General features: G+C 32.1%; 1 protein-coding gene across 1 annotated transcript in view; it reads left to right on the top strand.

The window, feature by feature from the left end:
• The window catches only part of ADGRL3 (adhesion G protein-coupled receptor L3), an 854,596-nt gene that overhangs the window by 270,053 nt on the left and 565,532 nt on the right, over positions 1 to 19,011 (top strand). Inside the window, exon 3 of the mRNA XM_060148098.1 lies at positions 7,838 to 8,063. Within this exon, the coding sequence (XP_060004081.1) occupies positions 7,991 to 8,063 (73 nt within the window). The 5' untranslated portion in view covers positions 7,838 to 7,990. The remainder of the gene's footprint in view (positions 1 to 7,837; positions 8,064 to 19,011) is intronic.

The following is a 19,011-nucleotide window of genomic DNA, read 5'->3' as shown; positions in this document are numbered from 1 at the left end:
TATAGGATTAACAATAATGTTTATATTTAAAATCAATTAAATTATTTAATATGTGGGAAGCTCTTACAACAGTGCCTGATAGCAAAGGCTCAATAAATGTTAGCTGTTGTTACGAAGAAGACTATATTTTGCCTCGTGCTCTAGATTTTGGAATAGATTCGCATGCTTCTGTTAGAAATGGAATTATTTACTTTGAAGTAGAAACCTGTTAAATCTGCACCTTTTAACTATAGCTTGCTTGCCTTTCCTAATTTCTACTTCCCTTGGAAACAGAAATCAATCCTTGATTATTATCATAAATGATGTTTTTTGTTTGTTTGTTTTTGCCGTACGCGGGCCTCTCACTGTTGTGGCCTCTCCCTTTGCGGAGCACAGGCTCCGGACGCGCAGGCCCAGCGGCCATGGCTCACAGGCCCAGCTGCTCCGCGGCATGTGGGATCTTCCCGGACCGGGGCACGAACCCGTGTCCCCTGCATCGGCAGGCGGACTCTCAACCACTGCGCCACCAGGGAAACCCGTAAATGGTGTATTTTAAAGCAATTGTTAATTTTTTGAATATCCTTTTAAATAATGGCTATATTCATTCAAGCTTATTTTTCACAGCTAATATTGACGATAAAAATTTGAGATTTTCTGAGTATTTTCATTTGTGAAGAGCAAAGTATCTATTTTACAAATCATATACATGAAAGAGTGTGAGATTCAGTTTTTAGTTTTAAGTTATCTCATTTCAAACAGAATTATTTCCCAAACTAGTTGCTTTAATGCAACTATTTATAGTTAGCTTAATTTCAGACTCATTGATTTTTATTTCCTATTGAACATATCAATGGAGGAAAATATTGTCTTATCCAAAGTCCATTGGAAACAAACTCCAATCAGATGCTTTGTGGGATCTCAGGGAGAAGGTTAACTCAAGGACACTTGGCAAGAAAATGATCCTCAGTAAAACATCAGTCTATTTTATGGTTAAATGATATGTTGCCCTAAAGCTAAAAATAGCATTGTTCATTAAATCCAAATTTGTTCCTAAACATTAATAGACACTTGTTAGATCGTAACATTATTTGAAAGACAATTAGATGGAACTTTTACTCTAGAGAACTTCCTTATTAAAATTACCTTTCTAGATTACTTGTTTTCTAACGTAGCATCAGATTATGTTTGAAATATAATTATAAGGCAATATGTGTTTTACTTAAGCAATAAAAAATATTGTTTGTTAACGTTTCAGACAATGTGTAGAGATTTAGCATTTCATTGCTTGAAAAGTGTAGTAAGTAATCTTTAAAAAAATTTAATTGTATACAAATAGGTCTTTCTTTGCTCTGATCGCTTTGAAACTTGTGGAGAAGATAGTAGGAAAGGAATGAGGGAAGAATGAAGACTTCTAGTGGAAACGTAGTTTTATTTCTGAACTATTCTCCCTACTTCTAATCTGATTTAATTTTTTCCTGTGTCTTCTGTTTGCAGTGATTTTTATTTATTACTGTAATTTGTGCTTTTAAAAATTAAAAAAATAATATTATTTAAATGTTCATAATTCATAGTTGGAAACTAAGAAAATTGAATTCAGATTCCTTTGTATAGCCCTCAGAACCTTTCCTGTTTTACCCAAATGCATTGTCTATATGATTTTCTCTTGTTCCTTACTTGCTCAGTAGACCTGACATACCAGATAACTTGCAGTTCTGTAATATGCTGTTTCTTTTTCCTGCTCTTAACTTTTTTCATAACAACGCTTAACTTAGAATAATCTTTCTCCAACCACTGTTTAGTGAAATTTCATCTATTCATATCCTTGTATCCTGAATGATACAAGTATCATTCTCTTCTTGCAGGTCTTCCAGACCTTCCAAGCTATGTTATCTCCTTTATTTATTTATTTTTTAAATTTTTTTTGCTGTACGCGGGCCTCTCACTGTTGTGGCCTCTCCCTTTGCGGAGCACAGGCTCCGGACACGCAGGCTCAGCGGCCATGGCTCACGGGCCCAGACGCTCTGCGGCATGTGGGATCTTCCCGGACCAGGGAACGAACCCGTGTCCCCTGCATTGGCAGGTGGACTCTCAACCACTGCGCCACCAGGGAAGCCCCTCCTTTATTTTTTTAACTCTCTTCTTTATCATATTTGGATTTAAATTTTATTATTTTTAGTTTTTTGCATTATCTCTTCTCCTCCTCTTTTCTGTCCCATTATTGTCCTCCTGCTACTCCTTTTCCTCCTCTTCCTTCTTTAATGCAAGAATCATGCCATATATATCTCACATATCTTCTATGACCACAGTTTACATTGTTTGTATTCAGTGATGATCTCTTGGAACACAGTGATGAAAAAACATATGTGGGCTGATCAAATTTAATATTTCTTGAAAATATTAAATAAGATGATGGAGAATTTGTTTTCTATGAATCTCCAAAGGGATCTAGTACTATTTAAAAAAGTATTCACTGCTAGAACATTCAGCTCTTTATTGTTATCAGACTCGATAGTTAAATACTTTTTAATAGTTATTTAATATAAAGTTCTTTGACTCCATAAATATTGAAAGAATGGAAAGATCCTTGAACCTAATTGCAGTGCTTCAGTTTTCAGAGTCAAAATATTGAGAAAGTACATGCCAAACATGCAAAAGCCATCAAGCTCTAAAAGGACTTAAATGACAAAACATGTAAATACACGAAACGTAGATTAATAAAAATTTGTAAAGTTGATATGGAGTAAAATTTGTAGTTAGCAGAATTTGTAATAAGTGAACATTTAATAGGTGGGGAGATGTAAAAATATTATAAAGATGATATTATAGTGTCTTTTCTAGGCCATTATGAGGGGAAAGGTATAATTATAACATACAATTTAATTTGGGAAAAAATTGAGAGTAAGTTGTACATATGTGATTAAGAGTAGCTAAAATAGAAGTAACAATTCCAAGATGAGTGACATTCAGATTCTAATCCTAACCTTTATTTAGAGGGTAGAAAGAAAGCTAATATAAAGTAAAAATAGCTTTCAAATATGATTTGAGAAAAAGGATACATGAAAAAATTAAATGGGAAAAAAGTTATGACATCAGAATTTAAGGTGCCAGTTTCCTCAAAGTAAAATCAATGTCTTAAGTTTAGAAGAACTTTTGTTTCAGCAATAGCGAAAAAAATTCAAATAGTTTCAGAGTATAATTGTGCTAGATATGAACAAAATTTAGTCTAAATGTAAAAAATAAGGAATTTTCCATGCAGTTTATGAGGAAAGACTTTATTTACATAAAGCATTTGTAGACTATTTTTACATGTGATTTAAAAAAATATTTAGTGGAACATGAGTCAGATCACACAGTTACATAATTATAATCTTAAATATTAATGATATAAATTAGGACCCTTTGAATCAACCTCACTTTTTAATTTTGAATATTGTGAAGTGTAGTGAAGTTAGGTAGCTTGTTGGAAGACATATAAACTTCACTTAACTAATCGAAGTCTGCATTAGAAATATATACCTTCCAAGTTTTAGATAGGGTAACAGGCAAAACTGCCATATTGTGATAATCTACGGTAAAAGTTAGAAACACTGTCTTTCAATAATAATTTTTAAAGCATTTTATGTGTTGATTTGTTACTGGAAATTAGTAGCCTAAGTAACAAAGTATATTTCAAACAAGAGAAGCATACTGAAAATCCTTTTTTTAAAAAATAAAATCTCACATTGTTTTAGTAGCCACCATTCAGCCATAGAATTCTTGAGTATGCATCTCACTCAAGGAGAGTCTGTTTTTAGTTTCCTAAACATGTAAGTGAAAGGTGTGGGAGTTGGGCTTGTGGTCTCTTCCTCAGTTTTGAAAGAATTAAGGAAACAAAGGAATCGGCGAATGACAGACATGCACTGACAGACATGCACGATGACACGACATTTCTGCATCAGACAATAATTTATGCTATCGCCAATCTTCTCAACCAACCTACAAGGTGAATATTGTTTTCTCTTTTGTAGTTGAAGAAACTGAGAGTCAGAGAGGTTTGTAAACTTGCCTAGCACCAGAATATTCAGTTTGCATGCTTTTAAGTCCCTTGCTGTTACATACAAAAGAAAATCTGGCCGTTTGTGTGTGTGTGTATGTTCTAGATTATCTCACATAACACATATCACATTTTGCACAGCTTTAATTATTGGTGAGTATACCTTCTAGCATTCCTATTTTACTGCAAGTTGTTTTAAAACGGTGATCATAGACTTGTAGACACACTCTCGTCATTTGACCCATAGTGTTAACACAGAGCTTTGTACAAAGAAAAGGCTAAAGAAATTTCACTGGAGATGGAAATACATGTTGAAATTGACTTTTCAAATGCTTTTTATCATTAGTAAATCTTTTTTATGAGTAATTATTTTGTCTATATATGACATAATGAGCCCCTAATGTCTTTTCTTGGTTTTTCTTCTCTGTGTGTTTTTGAAGAGCTATGTTTCAGAAATGACTTGAGTGAAAATCCCTTTTATGTGAAAACTGGTTTGGTTAAGTTAATGACAACACATAAATTGGAAAAAAAAAATCATCCCAGAAAGTTTTCTTTTTTTTTTTTTTTAAGTTAGTATTTAAAGAGTGGTAGTTTATCTTTCTGTAGATTATAAGCATACTTGTCTGGAACATTATCTATTAAAATTTATATAGTTTACTGTTGCAGTTTTATTATATATATGCCCAAATTAGCACATTATTGTGGGGCTGTGGGTCCATGGGTGGTGAGGCTAGGGTGTGAAAACGTATTACCCTCCTCAAGTAATATCTTCTATTCATCTAAATTCCTTTCCCCACCTCTGTTTACAGAGTAATCATGAAAACAAATTCTTATGCTCAAATCAAATGCAAAATAATCTTAGTAGCCGTGGCTTTATGCCCTACTGTGATATCTTAAAATAAGCCCTTAGTATAAATAATAGATAACACTTTCTTATCCTTTCTATAAAGTAACTCTCATTGCTTCATCAAGGTGAATATATACTATGTCATATGAAATAAACTATCCTGGTTTTCACTAAAGCTAGACTTAATAATTGCAATACTCATACTTCACTATGGAAATAATTTTCCGGCTCCTCCAAAAGGTACAATGTTATAATTAGGCTGGTTTCCTTCTTTAACATGTCCTTTTTCTCCTTTCTCTTTGTCCTTCCACTTCTACCTCATATATCCATGCTGTTCGCTTTTTCTCTACTTGTCGCAATTGGATAACACATTTAAGCAAGGCCTAAGTCTTCCTTGGAAACTTGCTACATTGTCCCCCTTCCTTTGCACAATTACTACCCCTGGTTATGCTCATACATCTTCTTGTTTATTCTACCATAGGGAGAGGAAAGAGCACTGATGTTGGAGTCAGACATTTGGTATGAAATTCTTGCTGAGTAACATTGTCTGATTTTACTTCTCAGTCAACATGAGACAATATTATCTGCCTGATAGATTTGTATGGAGATTTAAATCATATAATTGTATAATAATCTAGAACATTGCTTGGAATATGATAGGAACTATAAAATGTTACTGCTTCTCTTTATGTTGAGACTTCATTTACTACGTCTTTTCCATTACAGTGGGAGTTGTGAGAAAAATTGTTCTACTTTATTTGTGATCTCAATAATACCCACCATGGTAGATATTTAGTGTATATTTTTGAAATAATGTATAAATAACTCGCCTAGATGGCTGCCCTCAATCTTTTTTTCAGTTGCAAAACAGTACTGTATATATTTATTTTACGTATATGTGTGTAGGTGTTTGTGTGTACATGTCTGTGTGTATATACATATCTCTTGATGCCATAGTTATAGAGGGGAAAAAAAGACAACTGAGTGTGAGGGGGTAATTGCTTACTTGTTGATGCATCAGTCAATTTAAGTCTCCTCCTTTAAGTATCCGTTAATTATTACATGCATGTAAAATAATGCAATTTTAAATTAGCACCTGCTTTCAAGTTTATTTTCAGAAAAAGTTAAACACTTATGCCACTTATGGTAATTAAGGAAAAGTTCTAAATGTTTTCTTGTAAGTCAGAGTGTGAATAAGGAAACAAAAGAAAAATGTTAAACATGATTCCTTTTTACATAATTTATTTTATCTCAGCCACATTTTTTTGCTGTCAATGCTGTCTCTGTTTGTAAAAATAAAATGTTATGAGAGTGTTTATTATGAGCTTCATTTTTCTATAATGTCTGTGAGTTTAGAAAGAAAATTATTATATCTGTTATTTCCAGATTTAGCGTTCTCCGAGCCTGTCTGTACAATAGTGACTCAATAAATATTTTTGGCTTGATTTATCAAATGGTCTTGCTTCTTACACAACCACATTAAAAAGTATGAGTAGGAAAAAACTGAAAAGTAATGAGATGTATAATAACTGTTAAGATATATAGCACTTATTACATACTAGACACTGTTCTGGGCAATACATATTTTTATGTATTGTATATAACTAAAATGACAGTTTTTAGCTTATTTAATGTTCATATAACCATATGAATTAATATTACTCCCCCACCATTAGCAGGTAGGAAACCAAGGAACCGAGGGCTTAAACGACTTGCCCAAGGTCTTAGTTCTAGTAGAGCTAGTAATTGAAATTGGGTTGTCTTGCTTCAGAATCTGTGCTCTTAATTACCATGCTATGAATAGTAGTGCCAGAGATTCAGATAAATCTGTGTAATTTTGCCTTATAACAAAGGCAAGTACTTCAAAAATACTTTGGAATATGTTTTGGTAGAATGAGGCTTAATACAATCCTCAGTAAATTATCTCTATTTTGAATATTCCTTTCCAGAAATATTTTAAACTTATACTCAAAATGTGAAATGATTTTAAATATATACCATTCACTTGAATAGAAAATAGAAAGAGAAAGAGAGAGAGAGAAGGAAAGAAGGAAAGAAAAGGAAGATCCAGTTTGCATTTGATCAGTTTTAAAAATGCTCACTGTGATAAACATCTTCAAAATTTGAGTCATGTTCCTTTAGTATTTTCACTTCCTAAGATAAGTCTGTGCAAACTTTAAAGAGGGAGCAGCTATATCAGTTTGGTTCAGTAAAATAACTTTACAATGCTAACAATTTTTAATGTCTTCCATATGCACTTAACACTTTTAAGCCAGATTCCTTATTTTAAGTTGTAAGATCCTGGAGGATAGGTAGCATGTTTTACTCAGTATTCTATTCTATGTTCCTAGCACAGTGCTTTGTATTTCAGCGGACACTCAATAAACTTCTGTTGAATGAATTGATCATGGTTGAGCATAATTAATTAACACAAATCTATAATTTTCACAAATTTAATTATAAAAATATTTAGAAAAGTAATATAGTTAATATGTGGAACGATTTCTGAATGATTATTAGGGCCTGGAATGAAAGTATGGCTCATGCATTTAACTTTGTTTAAACACACAGTAATGGTAATGAATGATTTCTTTTTTTTATACTTCTCTATTATTAGTAAAAATTATATTTGTGGAAAATGTTTACACAGAGTTAAGTACCAAATCTATTTAAACACATTAACAAATTATACAAACTAATCATTAATTATTATACAAATGAGTATAGTAATATTTATACTGCTTTGTCCAGCGAGACTGAATTATTTGTTTCAGTCAGTTTGGGGGCTGGGAAGTAAACACTGTGCTAATACATGCATAAATAATGTACCTTAGGTTACTTACTTATTTTTATACATGATGCATGTATTCATTAAAATGAAGAAGGGAGACAGTATACAGGTGTTCTATTCAGGAAGGAAATTTTCAAGGAAATGAGAAAACCTATATTTGATAACCCTTTTTTTTTCTTATTTGCAGGATTCAGATTTGGGATATTGGTGTTTCTGTTTTGAAGAATATTTCCTTTTGAGCTTTTTTTTTTTTTTTTAATCATCGGTCTTGGACTACAGAAGAATCAGAAAGACACTTATTTTGTTTCAAGTTTGGAACACTCACTCTTGAGGCACTCTCATGCCTGAGAACATGACCATGTGGCCATCACAGCTACTAGTCTTCATGATGCTCTTCGTACCGATAGTTCATGGTAAGACCTTTAAGTATATTTTTGTGTGATGCTTAATGTTGTCTTAGTTGTTTACACTAGACCCTTTCTTCTAAATTTTTGCTCTATGATTTTGCAGCTTTTGCCTACCATATATTAATAGCAGTAAGTAATGTACCTTAAGCTGCAATAAATAGGATTTCGAGTTTGATTTCTTAAAATACCATTTAAAATGTATATCTAACCAAAGTTTTAAAAAAAATAATGCATGTTTTATTCTTTGTTTTACCACACTTAAGGAATATCATCTGAATTATTAACTATGTCATTTATTGTGAATTATTTTTATTTACATATTTTTGTAGGTAAAATAACTTTTAATACAGTAAGTATGCACATTTGAAGGAAAACACTTCAAAAATCTACCTTCCTGAACCAAGTAATCATTTGTTTCTGAGTGTTTACTACTCTCCTCAATCTTTAACAAACAGAATAAAAATTAAACCTCTCATTAAAGCAAAATTCTCACATCGCTTTCAATGCAAAAAAAGGGAAAAAACCAACAACATCAAAATGATATCAACATATGCAGAAAGGTATTTTTCTTGAAACATGCTAACATACTCATAAAAGACTGTGTTCTTTGTTCATTTAGACAGCTTGGTATTTATAACATGAGTATGATAGTTAAGAAATGATCTCCCTTTGCAAATTTTATAAAACATATAATTATTCAATAAATAAGCAAGACAAATTCTGTACCACTTAGTACAATATTCACGGGATCGCTCTAAAAATTGGCAAATTAAAGTCTATATATATGTTCCTTTTTCACAATTTAAAGTTTTCTACTAATTATCATTGGTTTTGCACTAAGATGAAAATGGCATAATATAGTCACTGTCTCATACATTAATGGTAATTAGAACAAAGAAAAAGGGACACAGCTGTATTTGCCACTGCTTAGAAGGTCTCAGAATATTATAGTTTAGCAAGCAGCTGAAAAGCATTTTTAGCCTCTTCAGCTCACTTTTGGTTTTTAATTGACTACAGGGATCTATTGTAGTTCGTCAGTGATGTGAATCCGAATTTGGCTCATATATAAGTTTCAACATGAATTCTGCATTCTGCTGTCAGTATAAAAACTGGATATTATCACTTCTCTCTTGACATTTTCCCTAAAGTTCCCCTGATTTAACACCTTTATTTCTAACAAATTGCTATATGATAGTGTTTTTTTAAAAAATGAAAGTAAAATTATACAACCATCTACTTTTAAACAATGTAAATTTGTCAGATATTTCAAAATTTTTCCTTAATTCTTATATTGATGTAGCACTTACATACTCACATACTTGGGCACATACAACATTTTGTGATATGGGACAGTATAAGAATTATACAGCTTTAAACAAGTACTTTTCTGATTATCTGTATATCTAAAGATGATTCTAATTAGGTTTTTAGATGTTATAAAAACACCTCACTCATAAGGTTACTTTGAAGATTAAATAAATAGTATATGTAAAGAATCTAGCACAGTGCCTGACAGATATTGTGACTGAACACATTAATTTCCTTTATCATACTATCTGCCCCTCCAGTTTGTTTTTGTGCCAGTAAGTTGTAACAACTAGGAATTAGCTAACCCTGAGAGCTTTTTCATTTGATGTTGATATTCAGAAAAAAAAAAACAAAAAAAACTCTATGTACAAGTCAAGTTTAAAAAGTCAGTCTAAAATTGCACTGTTAGAGCAAGATAGGTTAAAAATAGCAGAAATAGATATTGTGAGAAAGACTCCCTTTTCAGAGGTGAAATTTCTGGTCTCCAAAAACTGACACCTACTGTGTATTTCAGTGGGCCCCAAACATGGCTAGGCTTAGAGCATAGGTCTTGAGTTAAGGCCTGTACTGAACACACATACACACACACACAAACACACACACAAAATCTCTCCAAGTAACTCTGAGAAGTATTTAAAAACTCCTAATAGGGCACAGAGAATATTGAGCCTATAAAACATTTTGGCTAAAAACTAAAGTAATTCTTTCCATTGGATGTGAACTACCTTATATTATCTTGACTTTGAACCATATCAGGATAAACAATATAGAAGCATTCCACTTATATATAAACTTTATTCTTATTACCTTGTGTAAGTATTTTAAAACTTCACACCAGAGAAAATGCAAATCAGTTTTGTCTGCCTTCCATAGGAGGCTTTCTCCATTGCCTTTGTGATACCACTTCGGGCTTGTAAATAAAGGGCTTCACTTGAGCAGCCTTTTGGAATCCAGCATACTCATAAACAGAGGAGTGTGTGTACCTTTGAGCAGTGATGAAATCTAATAGGATAGGCATTTTTAGAGTCCCATATAGCTTAGAGTCCCAGTCCTGGCTTAAAGGAATACCATATAGCTCGAAACCTAAGAGGACTGAGGTAATGTGGATGTCTCAGTTATAGAAGTACTCTTGTTTCCAAAACATCCCCTGATAGCATCTCTTTGCCTACTGCTGTTGAGATGCCTAGCTTCATTTGTCCTTGAGACCATAGAGAATTAACTTTTCTGGATATCACCCGAATTGCTGGCCTTTTCTCCAGAGTAAATAATAATGATGACTATAAATTCTGAAGCCATAAACTTTAGAGGTATTGGTACAATTAATTATCACAACATTCTCATGGGTTTAATGTTATTTATTATTATTATCATTAACTTCTTATAGTAAAATCCGTGAGGTACCAAGTGGCAGAAGAACTTGACTAAAGTTGCACATGAGACCCAGAGAGGTTTTAAAACAAAGGACTTAGCTTCTTAAGCTCTGGTCTTAATGCCAGTAGATAATCAGTTACTATCAAGGCCATTCTTCCCTACAGAAGAAATCCCACCTCAACTCTCCTGGTCCTTTGGGAGCAGATAAGGCAGAAAAGTAGATTACCTGCTTCTTCCATGTTCTGGGCACAGACAGACTGGGATTTGAAGTCTAACAGACCTGAGATAAAATTTCAGCTCTACTGCTTACAAGCACTGTAACACTGTTACCTGGTAAACTAGTTAACACATGTCATTTATCATAGACTATGAGCCAGAAAACTGTGCTAGTTGCTAAAGGTAAGGTAGTGAACAAAAGATTCTTAATTTTTCCCTCAAGCTTACAGTAACTTAAACATTTGTAAACCTACTTCTCATCCGCAAGAATGAACACTTACTCCACGTGCGGTTATTTTAAAAAATTGATGGAATGATATGTGAATAGTTTCTAACATAGTGCTTGGCATTCAATAAATCTTTATATTTTATTTTCCTGCCCTAACTACCTTGAAATAGAACTAAACCTCTCAGCATTACATAAGGAAAATGCATAATTATCATTATTCTTACCCTGATAATTGAAATCTTTTGCTACTTGGACCTCAGCATTTAAGTTTTGCCAGAAAATTTTAAAACTAGTGTCTAAACAAAATTATTATCAAACTGATATATATATATGTATATATATATAAAGGCTTAGTATATAATTGTCAGTATATAATAATATAGTATATAGTTGTCAATTGTCAGTGGTAGTAGTATATAATTGGTAGTATATAATTGTCAGAGAAGCATTTTTTGCATGATTTCTACATGGGTAAAATTAGAAACTAAGCTGAATAATTAATTCTGAATAATGTTTACATTAGTTGAATAATCTCCCACATCATCCTAGAAAGTCTGGCCAGTGTTTTTTATAGGAAAACAAAATTAATTAGTATATCCACATTGTGTGTGTGTGTGTGTATATATATATACACACACACACACACAAGTTTTAAATTAAGAAATGTCTCTAGGTCTGTGTTTATCTGTCCATATTTTATGTCTCTGTGTACCTCTGTATTTCTCTTTTTCTGTTTACCATGACTGTGCCCCCTTCTTGTACAGCCATAAAATCCTTATCTATAATGCAATGAGACCTGGCAGAAGTAAAGAGAAGCAGCTAAAGCAGGTGGCCAGTTCTTTGCTGTTAACTAATGTAGTGTTGCATGAAGATAAAAGTTTTTTTGTTCTATTGATCTTGTTGGGAGCAAGAGAAAAAGGGGGAATCGGAGAACAAAAATCAAGTGATAACATGGGCACCTGGGACTCATCCTTATTGGCAGTAAAGCAATATGCTTCAGTGTAGGACCTGGACTAGGACATCTGGTCCTGGGAGGGATGTCACACAAGCCACAATGGGTTGGGAGTTGAGAAGGTGATTGGGGTGCTCAAATATTTTAACTGCATCTCATCTTAATTAAACTGTGTTTAGAAACTGTCACAATTAAAAAGATAGAAAACAGGATCATTGGAGCTTACTGTGTGCTAAAAGGAACAATACTTTTTATGGTACCTTTGCAGAAAAAAGTAGAATTTAAAACAATTCTTCTGTGACCACCATATGTGTACTTTTTTCTGCAAGTCTATTTTTTTGTCATTAAAGTTGAATGAATATTTATATATTAATGGACTTTACAGGCAAACCTGCTCTTTATTATGTCCAAGAAGTTAATTATTATAAATAGTTCTTAGCAGGGACAAAACAATGGTCAAAGGCGTATATATTTCGTATTATATGTTTTTATGTAATTTGCATTTTATTATTAACTATTTTTACAATTATAATATTTAATGTGTCAATGGTTTAAAATAATAATTTAAAATATTTTTTAACCTCTAATAAAATGTAAAGCTTGAGAAAGTACAAAATTACATTTTATAACACAACGTACTACCTCATAATTTTTTATGAAGTCATGTTTTATTAATTGTGAAAAAGACAGGTTGACTTCTAAGCTCTGCTTAACTTTGTTATTTTTAGAAATTAATCATCCTTTAAATGTTTATAATGTTTGCCAACCTAGGCAATTTGTCATACTTGCAGTAATATCACTGTTTTTATGGTCAAATATGTTATACAGAAAAATCTTTGTCATTATCATGTTATATGAGGTTACTGCGAACACATCCAACACCATCTACATTAGCCACTCGGTACTGAAATTCAAAATATATATTTCAAAAGTTAACTATGCAGTCTCTAATATCACAATATTTACTATGCATGCCTGACAGCTTTCCTTTGTAAGAATGTGTTTAGGAGCCTTCCCTACGCATTCGGTATGCAGGCTGGCAATTGGAAAATAGTTTTATTTTGCCTTTGCCCTTGCAAAACATGTTATATGTGAATTTTATTGTAGTGATACTCTATGAGTAACACGGGTATACCTTGAGAATAAAATAACATTTTTTATTTTCAGATTTTATGTACTGTGACTATTTGGAGGGTTTAGGATCATATTTTTTTGTATTTCTTGACTTTGGGGTAGACTGTGACTGCACTAGGATGGTCATCATACACTTGATGTTGAATGAATTTCAAAGTATTTTGATATATAATATATAAATAACTAATTATCTGTTTTCCTCTTCTTTGCATTGCTATTTACTTTCATTCTCAACGTTAAGAATAGTTCTCTTATATTTATAATTTAATATAAATAGCCATAGTGCATTTTTCATACATTTATTTCCTCCATTCTGATTGGGAAATGATTACTTAATGACCAAATAAAAAATTGAAATGCAATAAGAAAGAGTCTCATTGATTTGTCATGCAAATAAGACAGTATATATTATATTGTGATCTGTTTTAGTTCGACAGTATAGAATAAGGCCCTATTGAAACATAGGATTAATTCATTCTCTATTTCATGTTTTTAATTGATAAATTGAAAATAAACTATTTACATTTTAATACTTATATTTTTGTTTTATTTGAATCTATATTTTGCCCTATATTACCATCATGGCAGAATTAGTTTCTTTAAATAAAGAAAATTGTATTCCTATCAGAAAAAATATATGTAAAGGATTTGATCAAATAAGCTAGGCTAGCTAAGGATTTGCAAGAGAAATATGCTAGTTGTACTTACAAAAGTAATAGATAGACAACTTTGTACAAAAATAGATTCTCACAATGACATTTGATAAGCTTCCAGTGTTTATTTCATTTACACATATTATAGTTTGCGGTGATTTGACTGTCCAGAAGTCAAGGTTGTAGCTTACTGTTAGAGCACAAGAACATAGTCTCATGTATTTTTTTGTTTGTCATTACCAGTGTCTCCTACTTTATTGTCAAAGTAATTCTCCTCATACAAATTTAGATCAGAAAGAAAAAATCCAATAATCCCATGACTCAGTGGTATAATTAATATTAATGCTTGTTAGATTTTTTTGCAGTTATGTGTATGCACATTTTTAAAAAAATTGGAATGCTAGAAATAAAAGTTATATTTTAAATTTTGACTTAACCTTAAAATTCAGACATTTCTAGCATCTTATTAAAGTTTCAAAAAATTATGATAACCTGTCATATGAATGAACCATTGTTTAACCATATGTTGAGGGCTCAGCATTGAAGGTCATTGATACATTGCCATTACAAATAGCAGTAAAATGGAACACGGTTGTATATAAAATTTGACTGCATCTTTGTACCCCTAGAAGAAAATCTCGAGATATGGAAAGTAAAAGAAAAGAATGCTTCATTTTTAGGTTAATTAATAATTACTTAATAATTGATAATGAATAACTTAATACTATCTAAAATGAATGGTAGTAAATGATCAATACAGCCTTGCTTGTTATCACGACAGTTTGTTTAAAACAATTCCACAAATTTTGGCTACTATAATAATGAACAAAATATAAATAAGAAGAGTAAATATTCAAATATTAAGATATAATTACTATTTGTAGGAGTATAATGATGTACTCAGAAAATTCAAGAAATAATAACTTTCCCAGAATTAATGGGAGCACTGATTTCAGGTGTATGATTCAAACATACATATATGATTCCATCAAAACAGCAATGAAATGCCTGAGTTACTTAGGAAGTATCATAGCAGGAACTACATGGAACCTATGAAAAATGTGAAACTTACTGGGAGTTATAAAAGAAGACATGCAATATACCATGTTCTTAGATGAAAAGACTAGGAATAGCAAAATTGTAAGTTATTTTCAAGTTAATTCATATATATTTTCACACACTGCATTCAGAGTACTGATGTGAGCTTTTCTATGTAGAAATTCAACAAAATTATTCTAAAAATATATATATAGAATATTAAACAAAAGTTAATAAGAAATGAAAAGAGTAATAGGATGACATACATTGAACATAAATATATGTATTATGAAAGTACAGTAATTAAGATAAAGTCTCAAAATTAGGCAAATTGATCAATTGTAAAAGAGATCCCTGAAACATTACTGCACTCTGTATGTTTGTGGTGTAATTTGGTAGGAATGAGTCCTCAGAAAATATCTAAGACAAGAAGTAGTCAAATAGGGATCCAATCAAGTGTGTGTGTGTATGTGTATGTGTGTGTGTGTGTGTGTGTGTGTGTATGTGTGTGTTTCCAATTAGATATTATGAAATTTCTGGAGAAAGAAATTTGAGTTACCTACTTTAATTTCCATTCTTTTTTTTATTTTTATTTTTTTTTGCGGTACGCGGGCCTCTCACTGTTGTGGCCTCTCCCGTTGCAGAGCACAGGCTCTGGACGCACAGGCTCAGCGGCTATGGCTCAGGGGCCCAGCCGCTCCACCGCATGTGGGATCTTCCCGGACCACCAGGGCACGAACCCGCGTCCCCTGGAGTCGCATCGGCAGGCGGACTCCCAACCACTGTGCCACCAGGGAAGCCCTAATTTCCATTCTTGAACAATGTATTAGATAGGGTAAACTTCGGCTGTAGTCACAGTAGATTCCAAAATGAATAATGGATTCTAGAGAATATTTTCTTGTTCACCAAGAATTCCAAGGCAGGTAAGTGTTTCTGGTTGGATATGTGTGTGTGTGTGTGTGTGTGTGTGTGTGTATGGTAGGGGCTGCGAGGATGCCCTTTTCTTGTTCTCACAGTTATTCAGCGACCCAGTCTGATTTTGGAACAAGGGTTCCAAAATCTTTCTGAGGCTTATTGCCATTCCTGTCTACAGGAAGGAAGAACAAGCATTGGGAAGATTCCAATGGAAGATTTTTATGGATATGCTTGGAAATAGTGTACTTTACTTTTGCTTCCATTTTCATTAATTAAAACTCTTCCTCATAGCCACATCTATAAATGAGTCAGAAAAGCATAGTCCTCTTGTGATAAAGGAAGAAGAAAATATTTATAAAAGATGCCATGTGGTTTTTAAAAAAAAACTAGATCTGATGCACCAATATCTTTTTTAATGTGTAAATGGGGATTTAAAAATATCTTTATTGATTTATATTTCACATACCATAAAATTTACCCACTTAAAGTGTTTACTTCAGTGAATTTTAGTGTATGCATAGTTGTGCACCCATCACTGAATCAATTTTAGAATGTTATCAGTCCTCCAAAAAGAAATTCTGTACCCATTAATAGTCATACCCAGTTTCCCCTTCTCCCCAGTCCCTGGCAACCACTAATCAGTGTCTCTATGGGTTTGCCTATTGTAGACATTTTGTATAAATGGAATCATACAATTTTTTATCTTTTGCAACTTGCTTCTTTCATTTAACATAATAATTTTAAAATTTATTTATATCATAGCATGTATCAGTAGTTAATTCTTTTTTTGTTTCCAAATAACAATCTATTGTATGAATATACCACATTATATTTATTAGTTGATGGAAATTTAGATTATTCCTACTATTTGGCTAATTTGTGTGTTGCTGTTATGAAAACTCATGTACAAGTTTTTGTGTGGACATGTTTTCACTTCTTGCGTATACACCTAGGAATTGGATTGCTGAGTCATGATAACTATATTTAGCATTTTGAGGAACTGCTAAACTATATTCCAGAGTAGTTGCACAGTTATACATTCCAAACGGCAGTATGAGGGTTCTCGCATTCTCACTCGCACTTGTTATTGTCTGTCCTTTTTCTTTTAGCCATTCTAGTAAAGATGAAGTAGTATCTCATTGTAGTTTTTTCTTTTTTTTGACAAACTGAATTAAATTTTTTTTTATTTTTGCTATATAGTAGGTCCTTTTTGTTTATCTGTTTTAAATATAGTAGTGTGTACATGTCAGTCCTAAACTCCCAGTCTTGATTTGTATTTCTTTAATGAATAATGTTGAGCTTCTTTTCATGTACTCATTGGCCATTTGTATTACTTACTTGAAGAAATATTATTTAATCATTTCTCAATTTTTATTGTTGATTTGTAAGCTTTCTTAAATATCGTTTTTAGAAAATACCACAGGATATCAAAGTTATAATACATTTAGATTTAAGAATGCTTTAGACTGCATTTTTTAAAAGAGGCTTTTTGCCTGGATTTAGCCACTTAAATCTCATCTATTTTAAATTCACTTTGAAATCATATATCGCTTGTCTAGCCCCACTCCATCTCCTCTTTTGCTTACATATTTGATTCCTAAAAATAGTTCATTAATCTGCTTTCTTTTTATGATGGCAAAAACTAGTAATTGACAATGATTGAAACTTTATTCTGAGATGTGAACTGTATAGTGGTGAATTATACACAAAACAACAAGGTAATTCATTGGGTTCTTCTATTTAGTTTCCAATTACTCCTCCTTAAGAAAATAGTAAAGAACATTAAACTTTAATTGTAGTGGCCAGAAACGTTTCTGTTTTTGTTCTAGTCTGAATTCTTGTCCTTCCAGATTCTGGAAATCCCCCTTTTTTACATTTTTTTTGTATCATTGCTCAAGTTATATTATACATATTGAGTATTTTATTTCCATAGACTCGTTTTCTCTGATATGTTCTACAAACAACTCAATACCTCTTTTAATTCATCTCAAGAAATTTAGGCAATTTGTTGTGTCTCTCTATCAAATCTACATATTTTAATTAGTGTCCTCTGGACTCAGTCATATCACATCTTTAAACAAACAAACAGAAAAAGATGAGAAATGGAAAAGGACCTGAGGTTCTATATGGAAAGGATCCTAGTAAACTTGCACTATTTCAGCCCATTGGGCATATCTGAAATAGTACGATTTGGGGAGAAAAGATTAGGAGAAAACTAAATAAAGATAATGATTTATAAATGTTAATACTGTGAACAGCTCCTACAGTTTCAAGGAACCCTGAATAAAGGAAGATGTCAGTATTTAGAAAGTAATACTTAAACGAAGCCCAGAAACTGAAATTTAGAGTATTATTCAATCTAAACTGCTTTAGAATCCTAATTTGCATGGTTCTATTGAATGAAGTAGAAGGATTTCAAGCCTCAGAGTCTAATTCCAATTCTGTTACTTCCAAGAAACATGACCTTAACCAATTTGAATCACAGTTTCTTTATTTATTAAAGGGGTAATTAGGCCTACTTGTTATAGTATGAGGATTAAGTAAAATAATGTATAGAAAGGCCCAAAGCCTCACACATTTAATCCTGTGAAAATGTGGTCATTAAAACATACCTTTAGGAATTAGAACTAAAAACCAAATGATCTGGATAGTAAGCAAAATTTAAAATACAACACCATCTTGGGTCACTTACTTTCCATAGTGGTTTTCAAAGACTGCATTGTATATTCTTAATCCCCAAATGTGACAGTTTCTCTAATTATGAGCCTACACATTTGTACACACATTCCATCATTATATTCAGGACTTACCCACTGGACTGTAACTAAGTCTTTAATGAGTTACTAATGAACATCTTAAGCTTAGATCAGCAAAAAATAAAAAAGTTAGAGTGTTGAAAAGCTATTCATAGTTAAGCCTGTTGCTTTTAATTAGACTATAAGCCCAATCAAATTTCCTGTCTTCACTATTCTTCCCAGGTTTGAAGGAATTGAATAACGAGTGACAGATGTACCCTTACTTTGATATTATTAGTTTAATGTGAAGTTAAAGGGGATAAATACATTGAGCTAAATTAGAGAAATCATTGCTTATTAAATACAAAGATAAAATAATATGCAAAATTAAAATAGCATTTTA

Source organism: Lagenorhynchus albirostris, chromosome 4 (genome assembly GCF_949774975.1).
Source record: "Lagenorhynchus albirostris chromosome 4, mLagAlb1.1, whole genome shotgun sequence".
In the NCBI taxonomy this organism is placed as follows: Eukaryota; Metazoa; Chordata; class Mammalia; order Artiodactyla; family Delphinidae; genus Lagenorhynchus; species Lagenorhynchus albirostris.
This window is presented reverse-complemented; position numbering and strand designations above follow the sequence as displayed.